This window comes from Populus trichocarpa, chromosome 6 (genome assembly GCF_000002775.5).
Source record: "Populus trichocarpa isolate Nisqually-1 chromosome 6, P.trichocarpa_v4.1, whole genome shotgun sequence".
Lineage (NCBI taxonomy): Eukaryota > Viridiplantae > Streptophyta > Magnoliopsida > Malpighiales > Salicaceae > Populus > Populus trichocarpa.
The window spans coordinates 26,900,987-26,923,488 of NC_037290.2; the positions used below are offsets into that span (position 1 = coordinate 26,900,987).

Consider the following 22,502-nt stretch of genomic DNA (forward strand, 5'->3'; position numbering starts at 1 on the left):
TTTCATAGGGTTTCTGCAGATATGCTTCTTCTATGCTTTGATATTTGCCAGAATACCTCCCTTTTCCTTTCCTATCTGTGTATAGATTATGTTGTTACAGCTTAATGCCCAAAACTTTCTGCTTTCTTTCATGGCCTTGCACTTGATGGTATACCTAGGACACCAAACTAACTGGAGCTTAGATTCTTGTTCTTATCGTCATTGTTCATAGTTAACAAGTAATCACCATTGCATCCAGATTCAGCACAGATACGAAGGTGCAACTGGCTATTTGCCATTTATTTTTTAGGGTTCATCACCACTCGTATAATGGTTCATCAGCAAATCACCTTTGCGCCATCTTTTTGTTACCGTTACAATTTACCGAGTGTTCAACTTGGAAGTGTTTATCAAAGCTTTAGCAAGGAAGCTATGGCATCGAATCGGTTACTGACCCAAGGCTTGCAGTTTTATTGCCTTACGCCCACCTTCAGACCAGTGAACTTGGCAGAGAGAGGGGGAGCAGAATATGAGACCAGAACACAAAGTGATGATAGAATTATTGGATGTTGATTTGATTTATTGTAGCTTTTAACTCCTCGGTTAAACTGTTCGCTTTAGGAAAATGAAGGGAATTTTCTAAAATGATCAGATGCTTGTTCCAGTCAGAAAGAAAATGCGATACCCTTCGAAGCTTATGGATTACATCAAAGGTTTATGTTGCTTCTGCCTTCGATCACTGTATTCCAGCGCTATGCCTATGCCATCAATAACTGTGCAGAAGAATGAACATCTTCAGGGCATGAGGGGACGACCGCCATCCTGCTGATAGAAGGATTCATAAGTGGCTATTCTTGTCTTTGATTCAGGCTGCTCAAGATCTTGCCTAAACTCAGCAGACATCTTGGCAAAATCCTCCATCTGTGTCCTTTTCCATTCCTTTTGACAAACAGTAAAAACAAATAAGCAAGCATGAAAATAGAGTAAAGGAAAATGTAGCCATGAAGTCATCAGAAATATTGACTGGAGCATCAATGGCAATGCATTGCCCAACACAAACCTAAAACAACATGGAATAAAATCCTAGTATCTCTATTTCTCATTTTCTTATCATCCCTTCCAGAGCAGACAGTCTTAAATTCACAGCAGGTCCTCCACTACCGTTAAGATCATCCAGCAGATTTACAACAAAGCCTAGCGTATTTTTATTGAAGAAAGAAACGAAAGAACCTAGGTGTAGGCCTGATTCCATCTTGAGCTCGCATCACCTGAGACACAGCGACTTTACCAAATGACGCAGCCATGACAAATCTACAAGTACGTTTCTTAACAAGATAATACTGTTGTTGACCAGGCATGAAAGCATTATAACCTCGATTCCATCTCGTTCTCTTACCTTTTGGGGTTGCGCTAAGACTAATACTTTTGATCATGCATGAAGAGATTTGTCCTTGTGCCTCCTCGAAATCCAAAAAGAACAAAGACTAAGAACAGGTACGATGACAGGATTTATCATTTTTAGACTACTAGATTCTCACAGTTTTAGAGCAAAAGTACATCAGCACGAAGCACAACAAACCCTTGGTAGGAGGAGGCTTGAGAGTTCGATGAGTGTAACTTCAAGACAAATGGCCAGAGAATTAAAATAGCTACCATGTAAAAGAAAAGACGTGCAGCCTATTCTAGCAGCCTAAAAAGGATTATGATGATAATTACAATCTCAGAGCAGAAATGCCGATAGTGAAGTACCTATTCCATTTCAATTTGCAAACGAGGTTATTTGTCCCTGGCAGCGACCAATTAATTAGCTGAATTTATTGGATAGTGAAAAAAGGAAACTAGCTTGGATTGATCAAGACTTTGACACAACAATCGGGGTACGAAACAAAGCCATCCACCATTGCCCTAATGTTTCACTTTTTGCTGTTTGCTATTTGCTGAAAGCAAAAATGGAACTCATGGTTCGCGATTCATATAGAGCATTCCCCTCCTCTTGAACCTTTTTTACCCCAGACCAATGCCTATAGCAGCTACCTAGCAAAGATAAAATTTCAAAAGCATTAGAAATTTACCTCAAAATCCCATTCCCCATACAAGTTGGGGTCATTTTTGTCTGACCAAACATAAGCAAGTGCTTGTGTCTTATTAGAATTGTCCTGCAAAATATCATCACCATCAATTACTTTCATCAACAATATATAGGACTCTACAAGAGCCATGCGGAATGATCTTTCTCATCTGCTGGGAGACCTTCCCCCTGAAACCAATCATACACTTTCAACATACAAAATACAATAATAAACACTCTCCCACCGCACAGAGAGTATCTGGCTTTATGTTTAAATTTAACCTGTCCATTCATCTAACAGGCGGACTCAAAACCACACTACCTTTTCGCTCTTTTTTCATCAACTCGTGAGAAACTATTCAACTTTGAATGTCTAATCTAAGGAAAAGTACGAAAAAACTAAAAGGGCGACACACCACTTAATCGATTGTTCTTGAATTAGAAAAAAAAGGGGGGGGGGGATTGTTCATGATCAGTAATGTTCTTCACATTCAATTCCAATCCTGCGGAGAAGGAATTGGCAGCTCACCTTCTTAGCAACAAGAAGTGCATGCAATCAGTGAAGCATGGACATCCCATTTTAATATGTGACAAGAAAGCATTAAAGATTCCTTGAATTGAACTCACTTACCATCAAAGAAACATCAACAGTGACTCTTTCATACTCAACATCCTCATATTCATCTAAAATGTATAATTCTGGATCCGTGATGCCATGTAGAACCTGGATTAAAAAGAACCCATTACATTGGATGCTGTTTACGATACAAGAATCAAAATCACCACGAAGAAAATATAAACATATATCATTGCATGTTTATTGAATTTAACCAAACAGCACACGCGCACACAAACGGCACCGACCAAAACTTGAGTTCATAAGAAAATTAAATGATTGCTAAGATTAAAGAAGTAAAAAATTAGGACTTCAATACAGCAGTGAAACATTGAGGTATAGAACAGACCTTGCCTGAGACTTTCTTGTTCTCCACAGGTAAAATTGCAGGGTAGACACGCCCTTTTATGCTAAACCTGTGACTACAACACAACAACGACGAAGATTAAGCTATAAACCAAAAAAATAATAAAAATTAAAATAAATCGTTGGTTATGATCAGTTTGAACTAAGTCAACTAACATTAATAAAATTGAAAAAAAGAAGAATTTGAAACGTTGGGAGGAAGAGTTGGTATGAAATGAAATCACAGGCTAATTTAAGTTAAAGAGAGAGAAAGAGACAGACTAGCCGTTGAGGATGGCTGGAGAGGATTGAGGGATGCGACTCAAGAGGGCACGAACAACGTCATCAGCAAGAAGGCTGCCGTACACAAACACGTTGTGGACCTGATTGCCGCCTGCTGCTGCCGCCATTGCCATTGCTATGGCTGCTGAAGAACTACAAGACAAGACAAAATGGCCACAAAGTAGAGGACACTCGAATGTAATATGAAACTCTCATTGTGGTCCTCGAAGTACAAGATTAGGAAATGTTATCCTTATTAATCGCACGCACAGTATTCGATTGATTGAAGGCCTTTGGGTGTTTTAATATTCTCAATAGTTTTGCAAGATTGGGATTTGTTTGAGTGGTTTTTCTTTCTCAATCCATTTATTAGAGGTAAAGTTATGAAATTCAGTACCGGTTCAAAGCTAGGGTAATAGGTAGTGAAGTTCATCAATGTTGATTCGGTTAATATAAAATAATATTATTTTAATATTTTAAAATAAAAAATACATTATTTTAATTTTAACCTAGTTTCGAGTTGAACTAGGTGACTGAAGAGTTACAATTTTCAAAGCTATTCATGTTAGCCCAATCAATAAGTAAAAAACTACACTATTTTTATCACTTTTTAGTACCATAAAAATTTTCCTCTTCATCAGATCGGATGCGATTCTCTCTTGTTTCTCTTTTTTTCTTCCCCGTCTTTTGGTATTACAAATTTGTTGATTGAAAATAAAAACAACATGAATTCAGAGACTTTCTAGTCTTCTGAATCATGAAGATCATTACTGACCAGTGACCACTTCGACTCCATTTGCATTCAAACCCCCCAAAGACTCCTTCCTGGTCTCCCATTTTTTCACCCCCCCGGAGTTTTTCAAAGCGTTCTGCTTTTGATCCCAAACAAAATAAAAATTCAAATCAAACATCCAAATACAGACCCTCACATGAAGGAAAGGATTTGAAACTGTTCACTATTCTCTTCATTGAAAATAAAAAGTTGCATAACATTTGTTGTCCCATCACCTACTACTTTTTTCCAGCCATTTGGCTAGAATAAGAATTGATTAACATCTATGCTCCGAATTCAAACCTAAACTTAACCAAGGTTAGAGATATGGCATTGTCAAAAGGCTAGACAGACTACTACAAAGAACAACTCTTCTCTCGTTTGAAAAGGCCAACAGAAGATTCAGAAATAGTATAACTGGGTTATCGAAGCTTTGTTTTAACCACTGATTGGTCTTCTACCTTTAAGAGTCCATCACGACTGCTTCTTGAAGTGAACGAAGTTGAAGGGCTGGCATGTGGGATTTGAGAGCAGCTGGGGATGACCCAGATATCTTCTTCTCCACGGGAATTCCATTCCCTTTAGTTCCAAGAACCCTCCTCACCTCTTTTGCCAGTTCAATCACCGTGTCATCTTCATGACCTGTTTACACATTCAGGTGCATTATTAGCAAAAACAAATTCAAGAAGGACAGGCATGCACTTAATATGGTGTATTCATTGTGAATTATAAGTGTACAAAAAGGAGAAAAAATCTTACCTATAGCAAACATGGCTCTTTCTAGCGAGAACAGATAGTCTCTGTTGTTCCCGCATGGTCCATGAGCAGTTGCAATTTGCCTGAAATGTTACAATTACATTACAAAAAGGATCTATAACGTAATTGTTTATGGACAGAACTTCATGCGAGCAAATAAATGATGGTTCTAAAGGATTAGATTGTGTCATCAAACGTACCTAGCCATTTCCTCCAACGGGGCAGGCCCAAGGTAGTACTTGTTTGATACCTTGTCTGGAGTGGAAGTAAAACTGCACATATGAACACATTCTTTTAAGAAAATCGTGCAAAAAGAAGATGAATATTATAGACTCTCTTTTAGCTAAAACAGAAATGTGAAATCACAGGTGCCGAGTAATAAACTTACACTATAACTCCAGTTAAAGCAGGCTCCGAGGGTTCCCCTTCCTATATGGAGGAAACGCACAAATGGATTAGAAATAAGAGGGCAGAGAGCACAAAAACAAACCTAAAAATCAATTGGCAAATTCAGAAACTTCAATAAAAAACAAACCATTATCTTACCTTGTCAAAGTCTACGAGGGTCTTTTTATCATATTCGCATTCTCTCCTTTCCAAATACTACAGAAGAAAGCAATGCACATCAATGTCAATACGTGCAAGAAATTATAATCAGTAGCTGCTCCTGAAACGAAGGGAAAAGATTTCCCAGTTTATAATGAATGAGCTGATTTTAAGTGAATAAGCATGAGTTTCAAATTAATTGCCTTAGTTATGCCACTCCATTTGAGATCATACCACCTACATTTATCCCATCAAATTATCTATAACCAGTTCTGCACAATCTAAGCAATGTCAAGCTGTAAATACAGCAACGGGACATACCTCCATTGCCAATCTTTCCCTTTCAGGACCTCCCCGAACACAATAAGCAGCTCCCCACTACAAGAAAAGAAAAGGGAGGAATAAGAAACAAGGAAAAACACAAGTCTATCGATACTAACAAATTACTAGAGAGTAATACTGCAAAAAACTTTCTGAAAAAGATGAGCATTTTTGGCTGACCATCACCACTAACAAAACCATTTAAAAGGCATGAGAAAGTTGCTAAGCTGTAGTGCTTACGCAAATAGCTCCTTCAACATTTTCCAACGTGCAAGTTCTTGCAGGACTTTCAGGTGTACCTCTGTGATCAATGCAAGCTGGCATACAGATGATGAGATTTGTTCATAACAGGTGAGCTAATTAAGACTATAAAAACTCAAGATTATTACTATAATTGACAAAAAGACTTCAAATTGATAATACTAATAGAGAAGAAACATACCAAGATCAAAAACACGCCTGTAGTCCTTGATAAAGCCAATCACTTTCTCATCATATTCAAAACCTGGGTTCCACACCAATGAACCATAGCCAAAAACCCAGAAAACCATTTTTGCTTATCTCCTGAGAAATCATTCCATTCACACAATTAACAATATCATTAGAATTTTAGTCAACACCAATAACAGTAGTTTTGATTGTCCGTGTTCCCCAAAATCAAAGAATTAACATAAAATCAAATAACAACAGTTCCAATTCCATGGTGCATTACTGTTTGCATTTATAACATAGATCAGAAATATTTTCCCTTGACAAAAGATTCTCACTTTCGGCTACACCGCATTAGACTGAAGCAAAACTTAGATTACACGATAAAATCAAGGTTGGAAAATTTCACTGGCTGGTAATAAGTCAATTCAAAAGACAATAAATGACATACATTGTTAAGGTCACAGGAAAGACAAAATACAAGAAACGAAATCTGAGACAACAAAAGATGAAATCGAACAGGAAAGACCAAAAAGATGGGTCTTACAAGGAGTGGAGCAAAATGGAGACAATGTTGCGTGACCCAAGTCCAAGAGGGAGAAAGCTGAGATTTATGAAGATGGTGGCTGAAGAAGGGCAATGGATGGCTGATAGAGAGAGGAAACAACAAGGGAGAGAGATGAAAACCGGATTTGAGGGACTCTCTCTCTCTCTCTCGTTGCTTCTCGTTTTTTAGGAGAAAGGGATTGAGAGAAGGGGACAAGAGAGACCCTATTTATTGAGGAAGGAGAGGAGAGAACGGTGAGAGGTTGCTCCAAGTTGTTGTGTCTTCCCTACTCTCCACTCCTCCATCCCATCCCATGCCAATGCCACCTGTGTTTTTTTATGTATACATCTGTTTTGCATGCATTTCTTTTTCTTTTTTTACAAAAAGAAAATTAATTTATTTTTCTAAATTAAAAAATATAAAACAATGTAATTTGAGGAGAAGCATGTGTAATTACAGCATTCTATGTCAACGTAAATTTCTTTCTAATAGTATTCAGTACTATTTGTCCACCAATATGCTAGGTAATAAGGTTTAACATGATTTTTAAACTGTTTTTTTTTAATATTTTTTATCATAAAAAATATTAAATTGATGTCTTTTTATGTGATTCTTAATGATTTTAATATTTTGATATTAAAAATTAAAAAACATCTAGAAAAAATATTATTTTAATATATTTTTAATTAAAAAATACTTTTGTAAATATATCATGCATTGCATCATAAAACGCACACTAACTATATCTTTACTCTAACATTCCACAATAAAATTAAGTAATTTATATATAAAAAAAATTCAAAAAAAAATTCATGTATCAATAACTTGAATCTCTCTTAAGTAAAAATTCAATCCAAGTGTAGCAATTTTAGTTTTACCGGTTTGAAATAAAAATAAACCAAACTTGATAGAACCAAAACTAGTTAGTTAGAATTGGTTTTTTGTTCAATTTAGTTATGAATTTTTAAAAAACTAAAATTCAATCTGGTTATTTTTTATTTAAAATCAAACCGAAATGAAAATGATCATTATTGTCTAGTGAATAACAAGTATCATTTTAGTAGTTATTTTTTATGATTCGTTTTGGAAAAAAAAACACAAAGAGACAAGAAAAAATAAAATTCATAAGTCACTAAAAATAATAAAAATAGTTACGCTTATAATTTGTTTCCCTTTCATATATCTATTTCTTTTTTAAAAAAAATAGATACAATATCATTAATTTTCTTTTTAATAAACCTCATAGATTAATTAATAAAATATTATTAGTAATTAATCCATCAGCATCATGAAATTTCTCGCACATGCACATCATGGTGTTATTTTTTTAATAATTATTAATTAATGCATGGTTATGGATGATGTATGCTAACATAAAATCAAATCATATATCCATCAATTCTCCATTTTTCCAGGTACATTGAATCTGGACTGACTTTTAGATGGAAGGGTTACCTTGCCGACACCCTTGTCATTTAAAGCTGCTAGAAATAACGTCATGCTCCAGTCAAAACAAAAAAAAAAAAAAACAGAAGCCCGTTGAAGTAAATTAATAAATCCGTTCGTAGGTTCATTGAACCTAGACATCGTCCACTCCTTCCGTTTAAAGTAAAATCTTCGCAGAGATGACATTATTACAGCAGATAGATTTATTACTTATCCACCAGAATTTATCTCTATCTTTTACCATTTCTGTGATGTATAAATTAAGGTTGTCAATTTCATTTCGTTTTATTTAAAATGGCCAAAACATTTCATATTAATTCAAAAAATAAAATAAAATGGAACAAATTTCATTTCATTTTAAATCTCGGTCCGTTCCGGATTTTTCAGATAAATTCCACCCGAAACGTTCTGGTTCTATTCTACATGTTCTGTTCCGTTCTTGAAAAGCCATTGAATCAAATTGAACCTTATTCAATTTAATTAATTAAACCACCCAATTATAAAAAGCTCTTTTTTATTACTATTTTCTATAACAATGATATTAATAATAACATTGAAAATTATTATTATTATTTTCATTAATAATGATATTAATTTTTTAAAATTAGATTTATCACTAATATATATGGTTTATATTCATGTTGTCTTTTTCATGTTTATACTTTGTAGGAATTTGAGCAAAACAAGGGATGTCTTAGATTCCATTAGCCTTAATAACATTGACCTAACTTTATATTTAAAATATTTGTGTTAAAACATTTTACTTTCATAATATTTTGATATTTTGTTTAAGTTGAATTACTTTAAGTTAAAGATCTATTTAATCTTGACTATTTAGAAATATTTTAAATTTTGAAATTATATTTGTTTGGCATTGTGTTTGTATTGTATAATTTATAATTAATTTATCTTGAATTTGAATTATGTTTGTTGAATATATATATATATATATAAACAGTACAACCTCGAAACGGCACGCCGAAACACTCCGAAACTGAAATATTCCGTTCCAATTAAAAAAACGGAACACCTACCAAAACGGAATTGACAACCTTGGTATAAAACGAGGAACCTTATTCCTAAATTTTACGATTCCAATTAGTGATTTATTTTTTAAAATTTATCTTAAAGAATAAATGTTTACAAATAAAAAATATATATTATATGAAGATATTTTTATTAGTTTTAGTAGATTATAGATTTTATTTTTTATATCCTTTTTGTTTTTTTTAATTAATAAAATATCACTAATTACTAGTTATTTCTTAATTACGGTAAGATTTTTCAAAACAGCACGAGTTGAGCATTATCTTTATGTATTTATTAAGTTATATTTATATTAAAAAAAAATAAAAGTTTGATAGGGATACTGCTTGATCCCCGATGTATAAGAAGTCAACTTTTGATGGGGTAGGTATATTGCTCGATGTTTAGATTTTGCTATACACGTTGCTGTGATATTTACACACACACACACACACACACACACACACGCACAGTAAAGGGGTACGAGAACTTTACTCTTTACATGAAGAATATAATTGTCAACTCAAAAAGTTTCATTCTCTCTCTTTTGTGGAAAAAGTCTTTCTAAATTTATACTCGAACCAAAACAAAAAAAACTTTTTCTAAGAGAATGAGCGTGAAAATAAATAAAAAATTAATTAGAGAGTTTTTTGTTTTTTCAATTGAAGGGTTAAATTTGATTGAAAAATAGCTTTGACAGGATAAAAAATAAATCAAAAGAATAAGGATCAAATTATAAAAAAGAAAATAATATAAACTTTAACTGAATAATGAGATTGAAAGCCAATAGAACTTTAACAAAATAGCCAAGAAAATAAAAAATAAATAAAAAAACAAGGACCAAACTAAAAAAATAAAATTGTCATTAAAAGACTAGATTGAAAACAAATAATTTTTTTATAATAGGAACAAGAACGAAATAAAAAATAAAAAGAACGAGGACAAGAGTTAAAAAAAGCAAAAAACAAAGATTTTTTATTGAATTATAAAATTGAAATCCAATAAAACTTTAACAAATGAATAAAGGAAATAAATTAAAAGAAGAAGAAGAAGAAAGACAAAAAAATATAAAACAAACATGCATTTTACTCGCAAAAGAGAGAAAAACAAAAGAAACGATTATCATACGCCGCCATACGCCACACTATAAGGAAGATGACACAATAACGCTTTTAAAAACACGACATTAGCCATCAGGTCATGTTTGAGCATCGGGTGGCGTTGCATGCGCCGTCTAAATGACATAGACGCTACTCACTTGTTGGCATGTAATAAGCACATACCAACAACTTTATTGAATAAAAAAATAAATATTCAACATGAAAAATTCAAAGCACCGCTATGAGCTTAGTAATTACAGCACAGCAATGTTAAAGCACAAAAGTACCCCCCGTGTGAAAGCTTTATTTTTTGTATTTTCTAATATCAACAACATATTTTAACTATTCACAAAGAATGAAAAATCCAGAAATACCCTCCTAATAATTTTTTGATCCATGGGATAAAAAGATATTTTTACTATTTAAAAGCCCATAAAAAATAAAATAAAATAAAAAATCCTTGGTTAACAACTATAATTTTTGTTGATTTTGAGTGTAAAAGCGTATTTTTACTATACAGGAATTTGAAAAGGATTTGGATCCTAACAATCTTTTAATAACCAATCAATGAAAAATACTAAAGTACCCCCACCTTTAAGGCTTCATTTTTTTCCACCCAAGAAAAAGAAATTAATTTCGTTGTAAGTGTGCTACAATGAACATCCAACACCCTATAAATTTCTTGTAAATATGGATACGGGTATTGGTCATGTATTGTGTTTTCATCCAAGGATGTGATGTTGGTGATTTAGCTAGGCACTATTTATTTTTGTGGTTGGATTGTATATTTTTTTTAAATTAAGTTTTTTGTGTTTTTGAATTATTTTGATGTGTTAATATTAAATTTTAAAAAATAAAAAATATTTTAAGTAGCAAGTATTAGCATAATATTTTAATATATTACCATAGGTCGTAAACACTACATTATCATTGAAAAACTTGCAAGTTTGAGACAAAAACATTGAAAAAAAGGGTTGAAGTTTATACCACGGGCGGTGGAGAATGAACTTTGACCGGAATGGCAAGACCAAAAGATGAGGCGTCTGATAGTCCACGCATTGATGGTCCATTGCGTGTGCATGCAAGCTAGCTCATACAAGGAAATTCTTAAAAATGGACAGCTGTTCTTAACACTTCACGCCGTGTGTCCGTTAACGACAATTTATAACTTCCCCTCCATTGCGGTTACATCTCGCTATCTAATAAAGTAAGCAGCTCAACCACTATTAAATCTTGCTGTTGAAAAAGTATTTTTTTTTTTTAATTTGTTGATTATGTTGATACTAAAAATAATTTTTAAAAAATAAAAAAAAATATTATTTTAATATATTTTTAAATAAAAAATATTTTAAAAAACAACCGCTATTACAATACCAATCAAACCCAAAATATATTTATTTTTGAGATTGGACCGTAGGTGACAAACAATGTTGAGGAACAATCCTCCCAAACAAAAGCTTGGGGCCTGTTTGAGAGTGTGGTTACGGTTGTTTTTCAAAGTGTTTTTCATACCGAAATGCATCAAAATGATATTTTTTTATTTTTTAAAAATTATTTTTGGAATCACCACATCAAAACGATCTAAAACACATAAAAAAATTAATTTTTAGAAAAAAAAATTAAATTTTTTGAAAACACGGGTACAACCACGATTCCAAACGCTTACTAACTTAAATAAAACTTTATTTGATTTTTTATTTTTTTAAAATAATATCATTTTAGTTTTTTTTTTTAAATGATAATATTTTCAATTGATTCACTAACTTTGTAACCTATCTTTAAATTGGGTCACGGACCGGACCAGACCGATGAAAAACGAAAAGGTTTGTATTGTAACCTCTTGCCTGTGATGGATTCAAAAAGGTAATAGGCTGTAGCCTTTTGGGCTCAAAAAGCTAAAACACATTGGGCTTGCATGAGTAGCTCTTAGTATCAGTTGAGCTTGCCTTTTTCATAAAACAGCAATACGCTTATAGTGGGCCTACGGGACGGCATATCCTTTTTATTTTTTTATTATCCAATTCTAATCTTAGTGTAGCCATCAGCAAATAAAAAATAAAATTGAAATACCTCATTCCGTTTCGCTAATATAATTTGTTAAATTTATAACCAATAAAACAAACCATAAAACCAGATATTATAATATGATAATATATTGACAATAAATATATTATTAAAAAAATTGGCAATCCCTAGAGCAGAGCAAGATAGGCCTAGGCTTGCCCTGATCAAAATCTATCTCACTCACTCTCATTCACACTCTGGACTCCACAAGACAGAAGAACAGAAGCACCACCACGAGCTCAACCCGAAGGCCCTCCCTCGCCTCCTAGCCCCGTCACTCATTCTCTCCGCCGTAGAATGGACATCAGCACTGCCACCCTGAAACGCTGCGGCTGATCTCTGCACCATTACTCTCCTTTCTTCTGGTACTTGTCTTAAAGAAAAACCCAATTGCCTCCTTTTAAATTACTTGATCAGCATGTCTCTCCACTTGCACTTTTTTTTTCTGGTTTACAATTATGGGTTAGTTTCTGAATGACAAAAAGTGAAGAACTTGATAAGCTTTTCGGAGAAATGGGTTTGATTTATTTTAACTTAATTAACATGGCAGAGGTTCAAATGGAGGTAATTGTTAATAAGAAGAAGCGTAGAAAGGAACAACGAGAGAGCAAGAATAATAATCAATTGCGTGTTTCTTCGAGCACTCCACGCACGCGTTCTCAGGTATCCCCGGAGTGGACAACTAAAGAAGCGTTGATTCTAGTGAATGAGATCGCTGCTGTTGAAAAGGATTGTTTGAAAGCTTTATCTACCTATCAGAAATGGAAGATCATTGTCGATAACTGCGTTGTCCTGGATGTTGCCCGGAATTTGAATCAATGTCGGACTAAGTGGAACTCCTTGGTTAATGAGTACAACCTGATTAAAAATTGGGACAAGGAGTCTGAGTCCCGGAGTGACTTCTATTGGTCTTTGGAGAGTGAAAGGAGAAGGGAGTTCGGACTTCCTGAGAATTTTAATGATGAACTTTTCAGAGCTATTGATGATTATATGTGGTGCCACAAGGAACACCCAGATACGGATCCGGATCCAGATCCAGATCCAGATACTGACTCTGAAAAGCCTGACTTGCTTCATGCAATAACAAACCCCGGTATGCTTCATCTCCAATTTAGCATGCAGTGATTTTAGTTATTGCTAATTAACTTGGTAATTATGAATGTGACTTTGCGTTGTTTATGATCAAGTTTTAATCCTGTTTTTGTTCATGTTAGTGCAATTGCTATTTCACTTTAGATGTGTCACAAAAGTTCTTGAACGTTTGATTTTGGAATTCTGTTGTGGAAATTATGAAATAAGCTACTATAGGTTACAGGGCAGAAGTTTCTGCTTGAACCTCAAAAGGTAATTTCCCAAGTACCTATGTCTTCTAATTCGAAGTGAATGTGTTGGATTCCATTTTGTCTGATGTTTCCCCTGGAGATACCTGGTAATATTGGAACCAACACATTTATTACCATTTGCAGCTGTGTTTGCTGATTTTGGAATGTAATTTGTAATGTTTCAGCTGCATTTTCATAACCACATGTCTTCATTGCAGCTCTCCCTATTAAGTTCAATTCTATAGCACACTAGCCTAGCATGTAATGATTTGATTTAATTTTCATTTTAGTAGGACCCATAGATGCTTCCATATTAACTTCTATGTTTTCCAAAATTACGAGATTGAAATAAATGGCAATGCAATTGCATCACCTGGGTTACTGCCATAATGGAAACTGCATATAAATAAAGGTCGGATTATATTCAAATTGTTGTATCAAGTAGCTTGAAATGACATGAATTTACAGTGGAGACCATGAAAATTAGGTTAGTACATTTGATGGCATAGCTGCTCAAGTTGCTCGAGCTATTTATCCTGGTCATAGTAAATGAATTGTGGTTATGCTTTGTTGTTCTTGGACCTATGAAAGCATGATAGTAGAGCTGCTTTTGAGTAAGGTGACAGGCTATATTTCCAGCTGCGCTCTTACAATCTCCTTTGACTCTCAGGGACCAAGAAACAAAGGTGGCGGTCAAAGTCTCTGAGAACCCCTATGGAAGAAAAGACACACAAATGCTGCAGAGAGGATAACTCTCAAACAATCCATGCAGAAGAGAAACCTCAGGAAAGATGTGTGGAAGAAAATTCTCAGATATACTGCACAGTGGAAAAGCCTCAGAGAGTCCATGCTGAAGAAGAACATCAGGAAAGTCAGGTGCAAGAAAGCACTCAGATATACAATGCTGGGGGAAAGCTTCAGACAATCCATGCAGAAGAGGATCCTCAGGAAAGTTGTGCAGAAGAAGAACCTCATACTATCCATGCAGAAGAGGAACCTGAGGAAAGCCCTGCGGAAGAGCACCCTCAGCCATGCTGCTCAAAGGAAAAGCCTCGGGCAATCCATTTAGAAGAGGAAACTCAGGAAAGATATTTGGAAGAAAATCATCAGACATGCTGCACAAATGAAAAGCCTCAGTCAATCCTTGCAGAAACACAACTTCAGGAAAGTCACGAGGAAGAAAAGCCTCAGAAATGCCGTAGAAAAGAAAATTCTCAAAATGCCCATGGGGATGAGAAGCCTAAAATCCATCGTGGACGTAAAAAGAAAATGCCCAGCACAGAAGAGATGAAGCAAATGATGGTGGAAAAACTTCATGAGAATGCTGAAATGATCCAGGCTGTAGTTAATGGCAACTTTCCTGAGATGGCAGACCTCGAAGCTGCTGATTCAAAGAACATCGAGGGCTTCAAAACTGACCTTATAAGACGTCAAGGGGACAAGCTTATTGCATGCCTTCAAAATATTGTCAACAGTATTAACCAGTTCCCATGTCTTCTCCAAGAATGTGACTAGTTGGTGCATCTGATGTTAAATTTTCCTCACATGAGACACCATTAGGTCCATGACTGGGATAGTCGGGAATAAGATAGCTCCCTCTCCTTCAGGTTAGCATGATGTGAAGCATTTTACTGGTTAGCATGATGTAGAAATGAACCAAAAGATTCTGTTGTGCAGTTGCAGCACTTGAAAACTGCTTTCAATTTGCACTGAATGGTGCCCAAATAAAACATAAATGTCTTTCAGGGTTTATTTTCGATGTCTCAATCAATGGTTTATGTATTTTGGAATTGTCTTTGATGAAAGGAAGTAAAAAAAGAAGGGATCCTCCAGAATCTCTGGCTGTGGTCTTCTTTTCAAAAAGGTAAATAATAAAAGTTACCATGCTCCACAAAAGCGTTGAGGTTTTACTGATATCAAGAATAAATAGATTAATCTTGATTTGCCATTCCATAACCGTGTATGGATTCAGGAAGTTTAACTTCTAATTCATCATTTTGAAAAAGAAATGTGTTCATCGTACAATCTTGAAATCGATTCATTTTGTAATGTGATCCTCGATGCGTGCCTACAAAATATTTGACTGAGCAGAAGCATGGAGATGTGTCATTGATCTTCATCTAGCAATAATAAACATGAACGAAAGAGGGATCTTATTATTCCTTAATAAACAGCCAAGTTACAACTTCAGAATAATGCCTTACATTTTTCACATCTTAGGCATTGGTGGACTTAAAAGTACTAGGGAAAACTATTAAGATAAAACCACCACTTTACTCAGAATCCATAGCACCAAAGAGAACTCAAAAGCGAAGAGAGTATGAAGCAATCCTCGATCAAGTGCAAATCCAAACAGCGTGATCCCCCCATTGTTGTGTTGCAAATATGCCACTGCAAAGAGAACATTAGTGGATGTTATCATATGCAAATCAACAAGGGCAGGTGAGAAAAACTTAGTTCACGAGTTCTACCCACCTAAAGCTTGCCTGGTTTGGAAAGAACATGGATCCTGTGAGGAAATTGCAATGAAATTATCTGAAGAATCAGACTCGCTGTCTTCGGTATTGGATGCTAGAGTCCCATCAGCTTCTGGCACGTGGCTTTTCCCCTGGTCTATCCTGGCAGATGCAGATGCTGATGCAACAATCATATGCCATCTAGTTGCCATTGACACAATACCTTGAGCTCTATGTGTGATTCTAGCAGCTCCTAGCAAACATAAGAAGAATCCACATAGTTGAACTGCTGAACAAATCTGCATTAATCCCTCAAAAGTATTAGAAATCATCAATCTTGTAGACTGCAAAGCACTTATTAGAAAGACAAACTTCTTACCACAAGGTCTCCGGAATTGAAGAAATTTTTCTCATTGTTGAATCCCAAAACCAGCAACAATGATCCGAATTGACTAACTGTAATTGTAACCAAACAGGATATGATAAAGAACCGATATCTGTGGCTTGTAAAGGACAATTGTTTCTTAATCCTGACATGCTCCCTAAATATGACACCTGCATCCGATTCACAACCATCAAACAACTTGTGAAGCCCTTCAAATCTAAGTATCTGGAGCTCACAAGTCAACCGAAACAGGACACAAACCAACAAGAACACTCCTGTCCTATAAACCCATGATGCCAACACCAACACAAACATGATGGAGTTCAATGGAATATTGCCAGGAAAAACATTACACGGTAACCATATTTTGACTGTGGAGAAGAATATGATTTTGTGTGCAACTTCGACAAAGAAAGATGGTAACAGTATGCAGGCTAGGTACCGAAAAGCCTTATCGAGCTCGCGGGAGTATCCACGTCGAATGAACAATGAGTCCTCTTGTAAGTCATCCAGGAACAAGAGTTGGCGCAGACCGTACCTTTTGAAGAAACGGAAAAGACTAAAGAAAGATATTAAAGCCAAGACAGACTCAGGAAGCTGCACCAGCTTGTTGTAAGAAATGGGGTCATTAGCTGGTGCCGAGGATGGGACTCTAATGGAAAGGGAGCTTACAATAGGGAGAATAATGGCAAGGAATACGAAGATGAAGCAGGACACAAATTTTCCTATGCAGGTGGAATGATCAAGTGCACACCATTTAAGGCTTATTCGAAAATTACGTAGCTCATCGAAGAGTAATGATTTTGATCTAGCATATGATGGTTGAAGTAACAAGGGTACACTAGCCCGCAGCTGGTTGGACTGATTGTTTTCGTCGGGAAAAGTTACATGTCGACCAGAGGAATGGATATCTATTAGGGTGTCACCAGAAGCGGTGGAGGTGTTGATCATGCTTGAAGTTATGGGGGGAGATCAGTTGACTGAGAGTTAGCATAACAAGGGCTTGTATTTTATATACAATTTAGTTGATAGAAGCAGGAGCTCTGTGACACTGTAAAACTTTATAGTTGCATGAAGAAAGCAACATTTTTAGAATATGGGGTCAATGGGTAAATAACATCTTGCTTGCACACACGTACAAGTAGGATTTTAGCATGCAGGAGTACAGTGTGGTTAAAACTATAATGTTTAGTTAATTAATATAGATTATAATTTTATGAAAACTATCTCCTAAAATCTTTATTAGAAAAAGAACTAGTTTCTTCAAACTGCAACTGCAAAAATCAGCACAGCGTGAAACACACATGCACATGTATCCGCTATACTGTTTTGTGACCACAAAGGAGGAGTGCAGGTGAGAATGTACCTAAAGCAAGCATTTGATGCATGTAAAAGCATCAGAAAGGCTTTGCGTTATCTCGTGAGAGCTGTATATATTGGCAATCAACGAAAGATTTTCAATGATGTGAAGAACAAATTAAGGGCTGCCAAGTCGTCATTGAGGAAAAAGATGTGAAGCAGTATGATACCTGTGACAGGGCAGTACTGTGCTTGACACGTGGTGTAATGGGTGGCAAGGGGAGAGCGACAGAGTCACAGGTCGACCTAGAGAGGCACAGGTGGATTGGGACCCAACCACAAAGCCAATCCTGTGGAGTCCAAGGTTCCATCTGTCCCGTAGATACTCTTTTTTGGCTCTTTAATTAGTGATGAGCTCAATTTAATAACTTGTGGTGGATCTTTCAGTTTGTTTTTGTTATCTTTCCAATTAATAATCTTCATCATAGAACAAAATCATGGGTAAGGCCAAGTTAACACATTTTTCTTTTCCATGATTGAACAGTACATTCAACTTCACTACCCCACATCAAATGTAGTAGCTAGCTAGCAAGTTCATATTGACATACACACTTAAGTGGTTTCTTACCTTTTCAAATCACCTCTTTAATCCTTGCCTGACAAGGAATATCTTTTCATGAGGAACCGTAGTGTATAAAAATTAAATGAAACAAGAAATTTGGATTTCTAGTGTAAAATCGTTTTATAAATAATTCTACGTACATATATCTTTTAATCCGAATGGATTTAAGATTTCATGAAGAGCTTAAAACATATTATAATTATAATTAATGGTGCCTTGATCGTTGAATATATATATAGAAACAGCATGCAATTAGTGCAATATATATATATATATATATATATATATATATATATATATTAAAGATGTATATATATTTCCTCGCGTAAGTGGGGATGTAGAATCTAGGATCTTAATTTATGCTCAGCACACAAGGACATCGAACCTGTCTGTGGCCGGCTTGTCTTCATTCCCGTATGATCCCTCCCAAGGTAAGAAAAAACCAAATATCCATCAATCACCCATTTGGCAAGAAAAATTAACAAGCCATTAGATACCACTAGCTATCGATTCCTGTTAACAAGCATGCATGCATTCAATACTGAGTTTCCCCTTGAGCACTCATCACTCATAACCTTTGAAACTCTTATAGATTCCTAGAGCGCCCGCCCTATGAGTACATCTTTCTTAGTTATTTAACAAATAATCAAAGATAAATAGTCATTTTGAATTCGAAGTTGCGTTTCCCAGACATTTGAAATCTCCTTTTGTTTCCTTAAAATTATCTTTTATATATTTTTGAATTGTAATAATATAAAAAATAATTTTTTAAAAATAAAATATTATTATTTTGATATTTTTTTTGAATAAAAAACACTCTTAACCGCTATTATACACTATCAAACACACCGCCGTGGATGGAAACACACAAATCACAAAGCTTAATGACATAGAAGTAACAAATCAACGCGATTTTCTTGTCATTTTCATACAGATTACAGCCAGAGGGCTTAATGCCTTATTAACAACGAAAGCAGCCATATATATAATTAATTAGATCTAATTACCTGGACAGACCATTAGCAATCAAGAAAATATAAAGAAACACACAAATAAGAAAAGGGTCAAATGGCCGGCCTCCTTATAACACAGCTCATGCTTCATAGGACTTGGTCGATCACAACCTCAACTTCCATCATTTGTCCCTTTGCCTTCTCTCAACGCTTAATTTCCTAGTCTTTGTCGACACCCTCTTAATCATTTCCCATCCACTCTTTTTTGTTCAATATTTGATGCTTGAAAGAAAACTTCACACATCTTCCTTATGGCTCGTAAGGTAGCATATTGGCACCTGATGCTGCTGCTATTTTACATCATGGTCACGGCTTGCCAATTCTTTGTCACATCACATGGTGCAATTACTGATGCTGAAATCCTTGTCAACTTCAAGAACTCTTTGTCTACAAACTCCTTGCTAAGCAATTGGAATGTGTCAGACAATCCTCCGTGCAATGGTAGCACCAATAATTGGGTTGGTTTGCGTTGCAATGGTGATGGCACCATCGATAAGTTGCAACTTGAGAATATGGGCTTAACGGGCACCATCAACATAGACATCTTGACGCAATTGTCAAAGTTGAGAACATTAAGCTTCATGAATAATAGCTTGGAGGGTTCCATGCCTCAAGTGAAAAAACTTGGCCCCTTGAAAAACTTGTTTTTGTCTAACAACAGTTTCTCAGGTAAAATTGCCGAGGATGCATTTGATGGCATGAATTCATTGAGGGAAGTTCATTTGGCACACAATGAGTTTACTGGTGGAATTCCAAGATCACTTGTTTCCGCGCAGAAACTAACAAAGTTGAGTCTTGAAGGGAATCAACTTGATGGGAAGTTACCTGGCTTTCCTCAAGAAAACTTGACTGTGTTTAATGCTGCAGATAACAATTTCGAGGGTCAGATTCCTGCTAGTCTTGCTCACTTCAGTCCAAGCTCTTTCACAGGTTAATTCGTATACGTACCATCTATGCTTTTCAATCCAATCAAATCTTTTCATGTTCTCATAAATCTATTTTGGATGCGAGTAGAATTCCTTTTCAGTCTTTTCTCTTGATAATTATTCGAAAACTGGCCTAAAAATACCCTGACGAGTAAGTGACCTTGTGACTGGAAATCAAATAAACTAGCTGATGTACATGAAAATTTAGTTAATTTAACAATCAGCTGTATTATTATACCATATCTATAATATCCGTGAATCATCTTTCTATGTAAGTGGTATGTTGTTGATCTGATTCTGGTCGTAGAAGTCAAATTATGGACCGTAAAATGAATTTCTCTGCAGAGAATACTATATATATTATGGCTGCTGCAATATTTAATGCATTCATTTTCATATGCATGATGCAGGGAATAAAGGGTTATGTGGAAAGCCACTGCCTGCGTGCAAATCATCCAAGAAAAAGATCATGATGATAATTGTGGTTACTGTTGTAGCTGTGGTTGCATTATCTGCTATTGTTGCCTTTTCCTGCATCTGTTGCCGCACAGCCAAAACACCCAAATTCAACTATTCCAAAAAGAAAATTGCCATGAATGGCGTTGGAAAAAAGGAAATTCAATCATCAGATCAGTTTGGTGATGCAAAAACGGTTGATAATGGGCAGTTGCATTTTGTAAGATATGATAGGGGTAGATTTGACTTGCAAGACCTTCTTAAGGCCTCTGCTGAAGTCTTGGGCAGTGGTACTCTTGGTTCATCTTACAAGACAGTTCTTTCGGATGGACCTTCTATGGTTGTGAAGAGGTTTAGGCATATGAGTAACGTAGGGAATGAAGAATTTCATGAGCACATGAGAAAGTTGGGAACATTGTCACACCCTAACTTGCTCCCTCTAGTGGCATACTACTACAGAAAAGAAGAGAAGCTTTTGGTTTCTGACTTGATTGAAAATGGCAGCTTGGCTTCTCGTCTTCATGGTAAGTATTCTCTCTTTAACACTCACATAAACCAATGGAAACGATTTTAGACAATCATCCACGCATACGTGGAGGAAGGATTCTGAACCATTTGTCTTTCACTATGATGGACAGACGGGATTGCCTTAGGGTATGGATCATTGTTTATGATCACAATTACATACAACGAAAAGAAAAGGGTGCTAATACATTGCTAATGTTTATCCTACTAATTTTGCTGCATTGATGGATTTATCTTTCAGCCAAGCGTGCTCCGGGAAAACCATGGCTTGACTGGCCAACACGGCTGAAGATTGTCAAAGGAGTTGCCAGGGGGTTGGTCTATCTCTACAAAGAGTTCCCAACATTAGCTCTGCCTCATGGTCACCTAAAATCCTCCAATGTGCTTCTAGATGATACATTCGAGCCCCTCTTGACAGATTATGCTCTAGTTCCTTTGGTTAATAGAGACCATGCTCAACAAGTTATGGTTGCCTACAAGTCACCTGAATTCACTCACTCTGACCGCACTACAAGGAAGACTGATGTGTGGAGTCTTGGTATACTAATTCTGGAAATCTTGACAGGCAAGTTCCCTGAAAATTATCTAATGCAAGGCAGGGGTGGCGGTGCAGATTTGGCAACTTGGGTTAACTCAGTTGTTAGAGAAGAGTGGACAGGAGAGGTATTTGATATGGATATAATGAGGACTAAGAATTGTGAGAAAGAGATGCTAAAGCTGTTGAAAACTGGGATGTGCTGCTGTGAATGGAATATGGAGAACAGGTGGGATTTGAAGGAGGCTGTAGCCAAAATTGAGGATTTGAAGGAGAGAGACAATGACAATGATGACTTCAGTAATTCCTATGCAAGTGAAGTCTATTCTTCTAGAGCAATGACTGATGATGATTTCTCTTTCTCTGTCAATGGTTGAATTGAATGAACAAAGCTAGCTCACTACTGTTATTTTTCCAAATTATGCATTGGCCCAAGGGTTGGAGTAGCTACATTAAGATGAAAGGATATAGTTTGTTGCAAGTGCCACTTTATTTTGCCCTAATTCATATTTGCCCATGTAATGACACTGGTCGAGTTATATTTAAGTTCTTTATGTCCTCTTGCTGCTACATGATGGTGCAACTAAATCTTTCTACGCTTTTGACAAAATCAGGGAGGAAAACCCAAGATAATTACTGTTTAAATAATTAAATTAGGACTTAAAT

The 22,502-nt window shown here is 35.6% G+C and overlaps 5 protein-coding genes across 10 annotated transcripts; 2 read left to right on the forward strand and 3 right to left on the reverse strand.

Annotated features, from left to right (window-relative positions):
* Positions 1-530: 530 nt before the first annotated feature.
* LOC18100790 (AIG2-like protein D) lies at positions 531-4,087 on the reverse strand. Of its 5 annotated transcripts, none has more exons than XM_024604546.2 (6): positions 3,291-4,087; positions 3,013-3,085; positions 2,679-2,771; positions 2,052-2,135; positions 1,376-1,436; positions 531-918 (listed from the first exon to the last, which is right to left on the reverse strand). In XM_024604546.2, exons 1-6 carry the CDS (start codon positions 3,422-3,424, stop codon positions 872-874), a joined length of 492 nt encoding a protein of 163 aa, XP_024460314.1. In that variant the 5' UTR covers positions 3,425-4,087; the 3' UTR covers positions 531-871. The 5 variants fall into 5 exon arrangements, with proteins under 5 accessions (XP_024460314.1, XP_006382202.1, XP_024460316.1 ...); XM_024604547.2 differs by having other exon boundaries at positions 775-1,247; XM_006382140.3 differs by lacking the exon at positions 1,376-1,436.
* A 142-nt stretch (positions 4,088-4,229) lies between these two features.
* On the reverse strand, positions 4,230-6,962 carry LOC18100791 (gamma-glutamylcyclotransferase 2-1). The gene is made up of 9 exons (XM_006382141.3): positions 6,662-6,962; positions 6,128-6,249; positions 5,926-6,002; positions 5,686-5,742; positions 5,365-5,421; positions 5,207-5,247; positions 5,019-5,090; positions 4,822-4,901; positions 4,230-4,704 (listed from the first exon to the last, which is right to left on the reverse strand). The coding sequence occupies exons 2-9, from the start codon at positions 6,234-6,236 to the stop codon at positions 4,526-4,528; spliced, it is 672 nt and encodes a 223-aa protein (XP_006382203.1). The 5' UTR covers positions 6,237-6,249; positions 6,662-6,962; the 3' UTR covers positions 4,230-4,525.
* A 5,460-nt stretch (positions 6,963-12,422) lies between these two features.
* LOC18100792 (uncharacterized) lies at positions 12,423-15,371 on the forward strand. The gene is made up of 3 exons (XM_006382142.3): positions 12,423-12,662; positions 12,848-13,390; positions 14,290-15,371. Exons 2-3 carry the CDS (start codon positions 12,856-12,858, stop codon positions 15,132-15,134), a joined length of 1,380 nt encoding a protein of 459 aa, XP_006382204.2. The 5' UTR covers positions 12,423-12,662; positions 12,848-12,855; the 3' UTR covers positions 15,135-15,371.
* A 384-nt stretch (positions 15,372-15,755) lies between these two features.
* LOC18100793 (uncharacterized) lies at positions 15,756-17,540 on the reverse strand. 2 transcript variants are annotated; one of them, XM_006382143.3, is made up of 3 exons: positions 16,455-17,525; positions 16,095-16,374; positions 15,756-16,010 (listed from the first exon to the last, which is right to left on the reverse strand). In XM_006382143.3, exons 1-3 carry the CDS (start codon positions 17,409-17,411, stop codon positions 15,874-15,876), a joined length of 1,374 nt encoding a protein of 457 aa, XP_006382205.2. In that variant the 5' UTR covers positions 17,412-17,525; the 3' UTR covers positions 15,756-15,873. The 2 variants fall into 2 exon arrangements, with proteins under 2 accessions (XP_006382205.2, XP_024460044.2); XM_024604276.2 differs by having other exon boundaries at positions 15,868-16,010; positions 16,106-16,374; positions 16,455-17,540.
* Positions 17,541-19,509: 1,969 nt separating this feature from the next.
* LOC18100794 (pollen receptor-like kinase 4) lies at positions 19,510-22,406 on the forward strand. Its single transcript, XM_006382144.3, has 3 exons — positions 19,510-20,324; positions 20,731-21,300; positions 21,543-22,406. The coding sequence occupies exons 1-3, from the start codon at positions 19,646-19,648 to the stop codon at positions 22,211-22,213; spliced, it is 1,920 nt and encodes a 639-aa protein (XP_006382206.3). The 5' UTR covers positions 19,510-19,645; the 3' UTR covers positions 22,214-22,406.
* Positions 22,407-22,502: the final 96 nt, after the last annotated feature.

Excerpts from the sequence above, each read along its gene's own strand:
- LOC18100794 (XM_006382144.3), top strand. The coding sequence starts at position 19,646 with ATGGCTCGTAAGGTAGCATATTGGCACCTGATGCTGCTGCTATTTTAC. Across the intron at positions 20,325-20,730 it reads CAGTCCAAGCTCTTTCACAG|GGAATAAAGGGTTATGTGGA; the intron begins GTTAATTCGTAT and ends TGCATGATGCAG. Across the intron at positions 21,301-21,542 it reads CTTGGCTTCTCGTCTTCATG|CCAAGCGTGCTCCGGGAAAA; the intron begins GTAAGTATTCTC and ends TTTATCTTTCAG.
- LOC18100790 (XM_024604544.2), bottom strand. The coding sequence starts at position 3,424 with ATGGCAATGGCGGCAGCAGCAGGCGGCAATCAGGTCCACAACGTGTTT. Across the intron at positions 2,772-3,012 it reads ACAAGAAAGTCTCAGGCAAG|GTTCTACATGGCATCACGGA; the intron begins GTCTGTTCTATA and ends TTTTTAATCCAG. Across the intron at positions 1,437-2,051 it reads ATGGGGAATGGGATTTTGAG|GCACAAGGACAAATCTCTTC; the intron begins GTAAATTTCTAA and ends GATTTCGAGGAG.
- LOC18100791 (XM_006382141.3), bottom strand. The coding sequence starts at position 6,236 with ATGGTTTTCTGGGTTTTTGGCTATGGTTCATTGGTGTGGAACCCAGGT. Across the intron at positions 4,902-5,018 it reads CCGTTGGAGGAAATGGCTAG|GCAAATTGCAACTGCTCATG; the intron begins GTACGTTTGATG and ends GTAACATTTCAG. Across the intron at positions 4,705-4,821 it reads AAGAGCCATGTTTGCTATAG|GTCATGAAGATGACACGGTG; the intron begins GTAAGATTTTTT and ends ATGTGTAAACAG.
- LOC18100792 (XM_006382142.3), top strand. The coding sequence starts at position 12,856 with ATGGAGGTAATTGTTAATAAGAAGAAGCGTAGAAAGGAACAACGAGAG. Across the intron at positions 13,391-14,289 it reads TCATGCAATAACAAACCCCG|GGACCAAGAAACAAAGGTGG; the intron begins GTATGCTTCATC and ends TTTGACTCTCAG.
- LOC18100793 (XM_006382143.3), bottom strand. The coding sequence starts at position 17,411 with ATGATCAACACCTCCACCGCTTCTGGTGACACCCTAATAGATATCCAT. Across the intron at positions 16,375-16,454 it reads TCAATTCCGGAGACCTTGTG|ATTTGTTCAGCAGTTCAACT; the intron begins GTAAGAAGTTTG and ends GGATTAATGCAG. Across the intron at positions 16,011-16,094 it reads CCAAACCAGGCAAGCTTTAG|TGGCATATTTGCAACACAAC; the intron begins GTGGGTAGAACT and ends TTCTCTTTGCAG.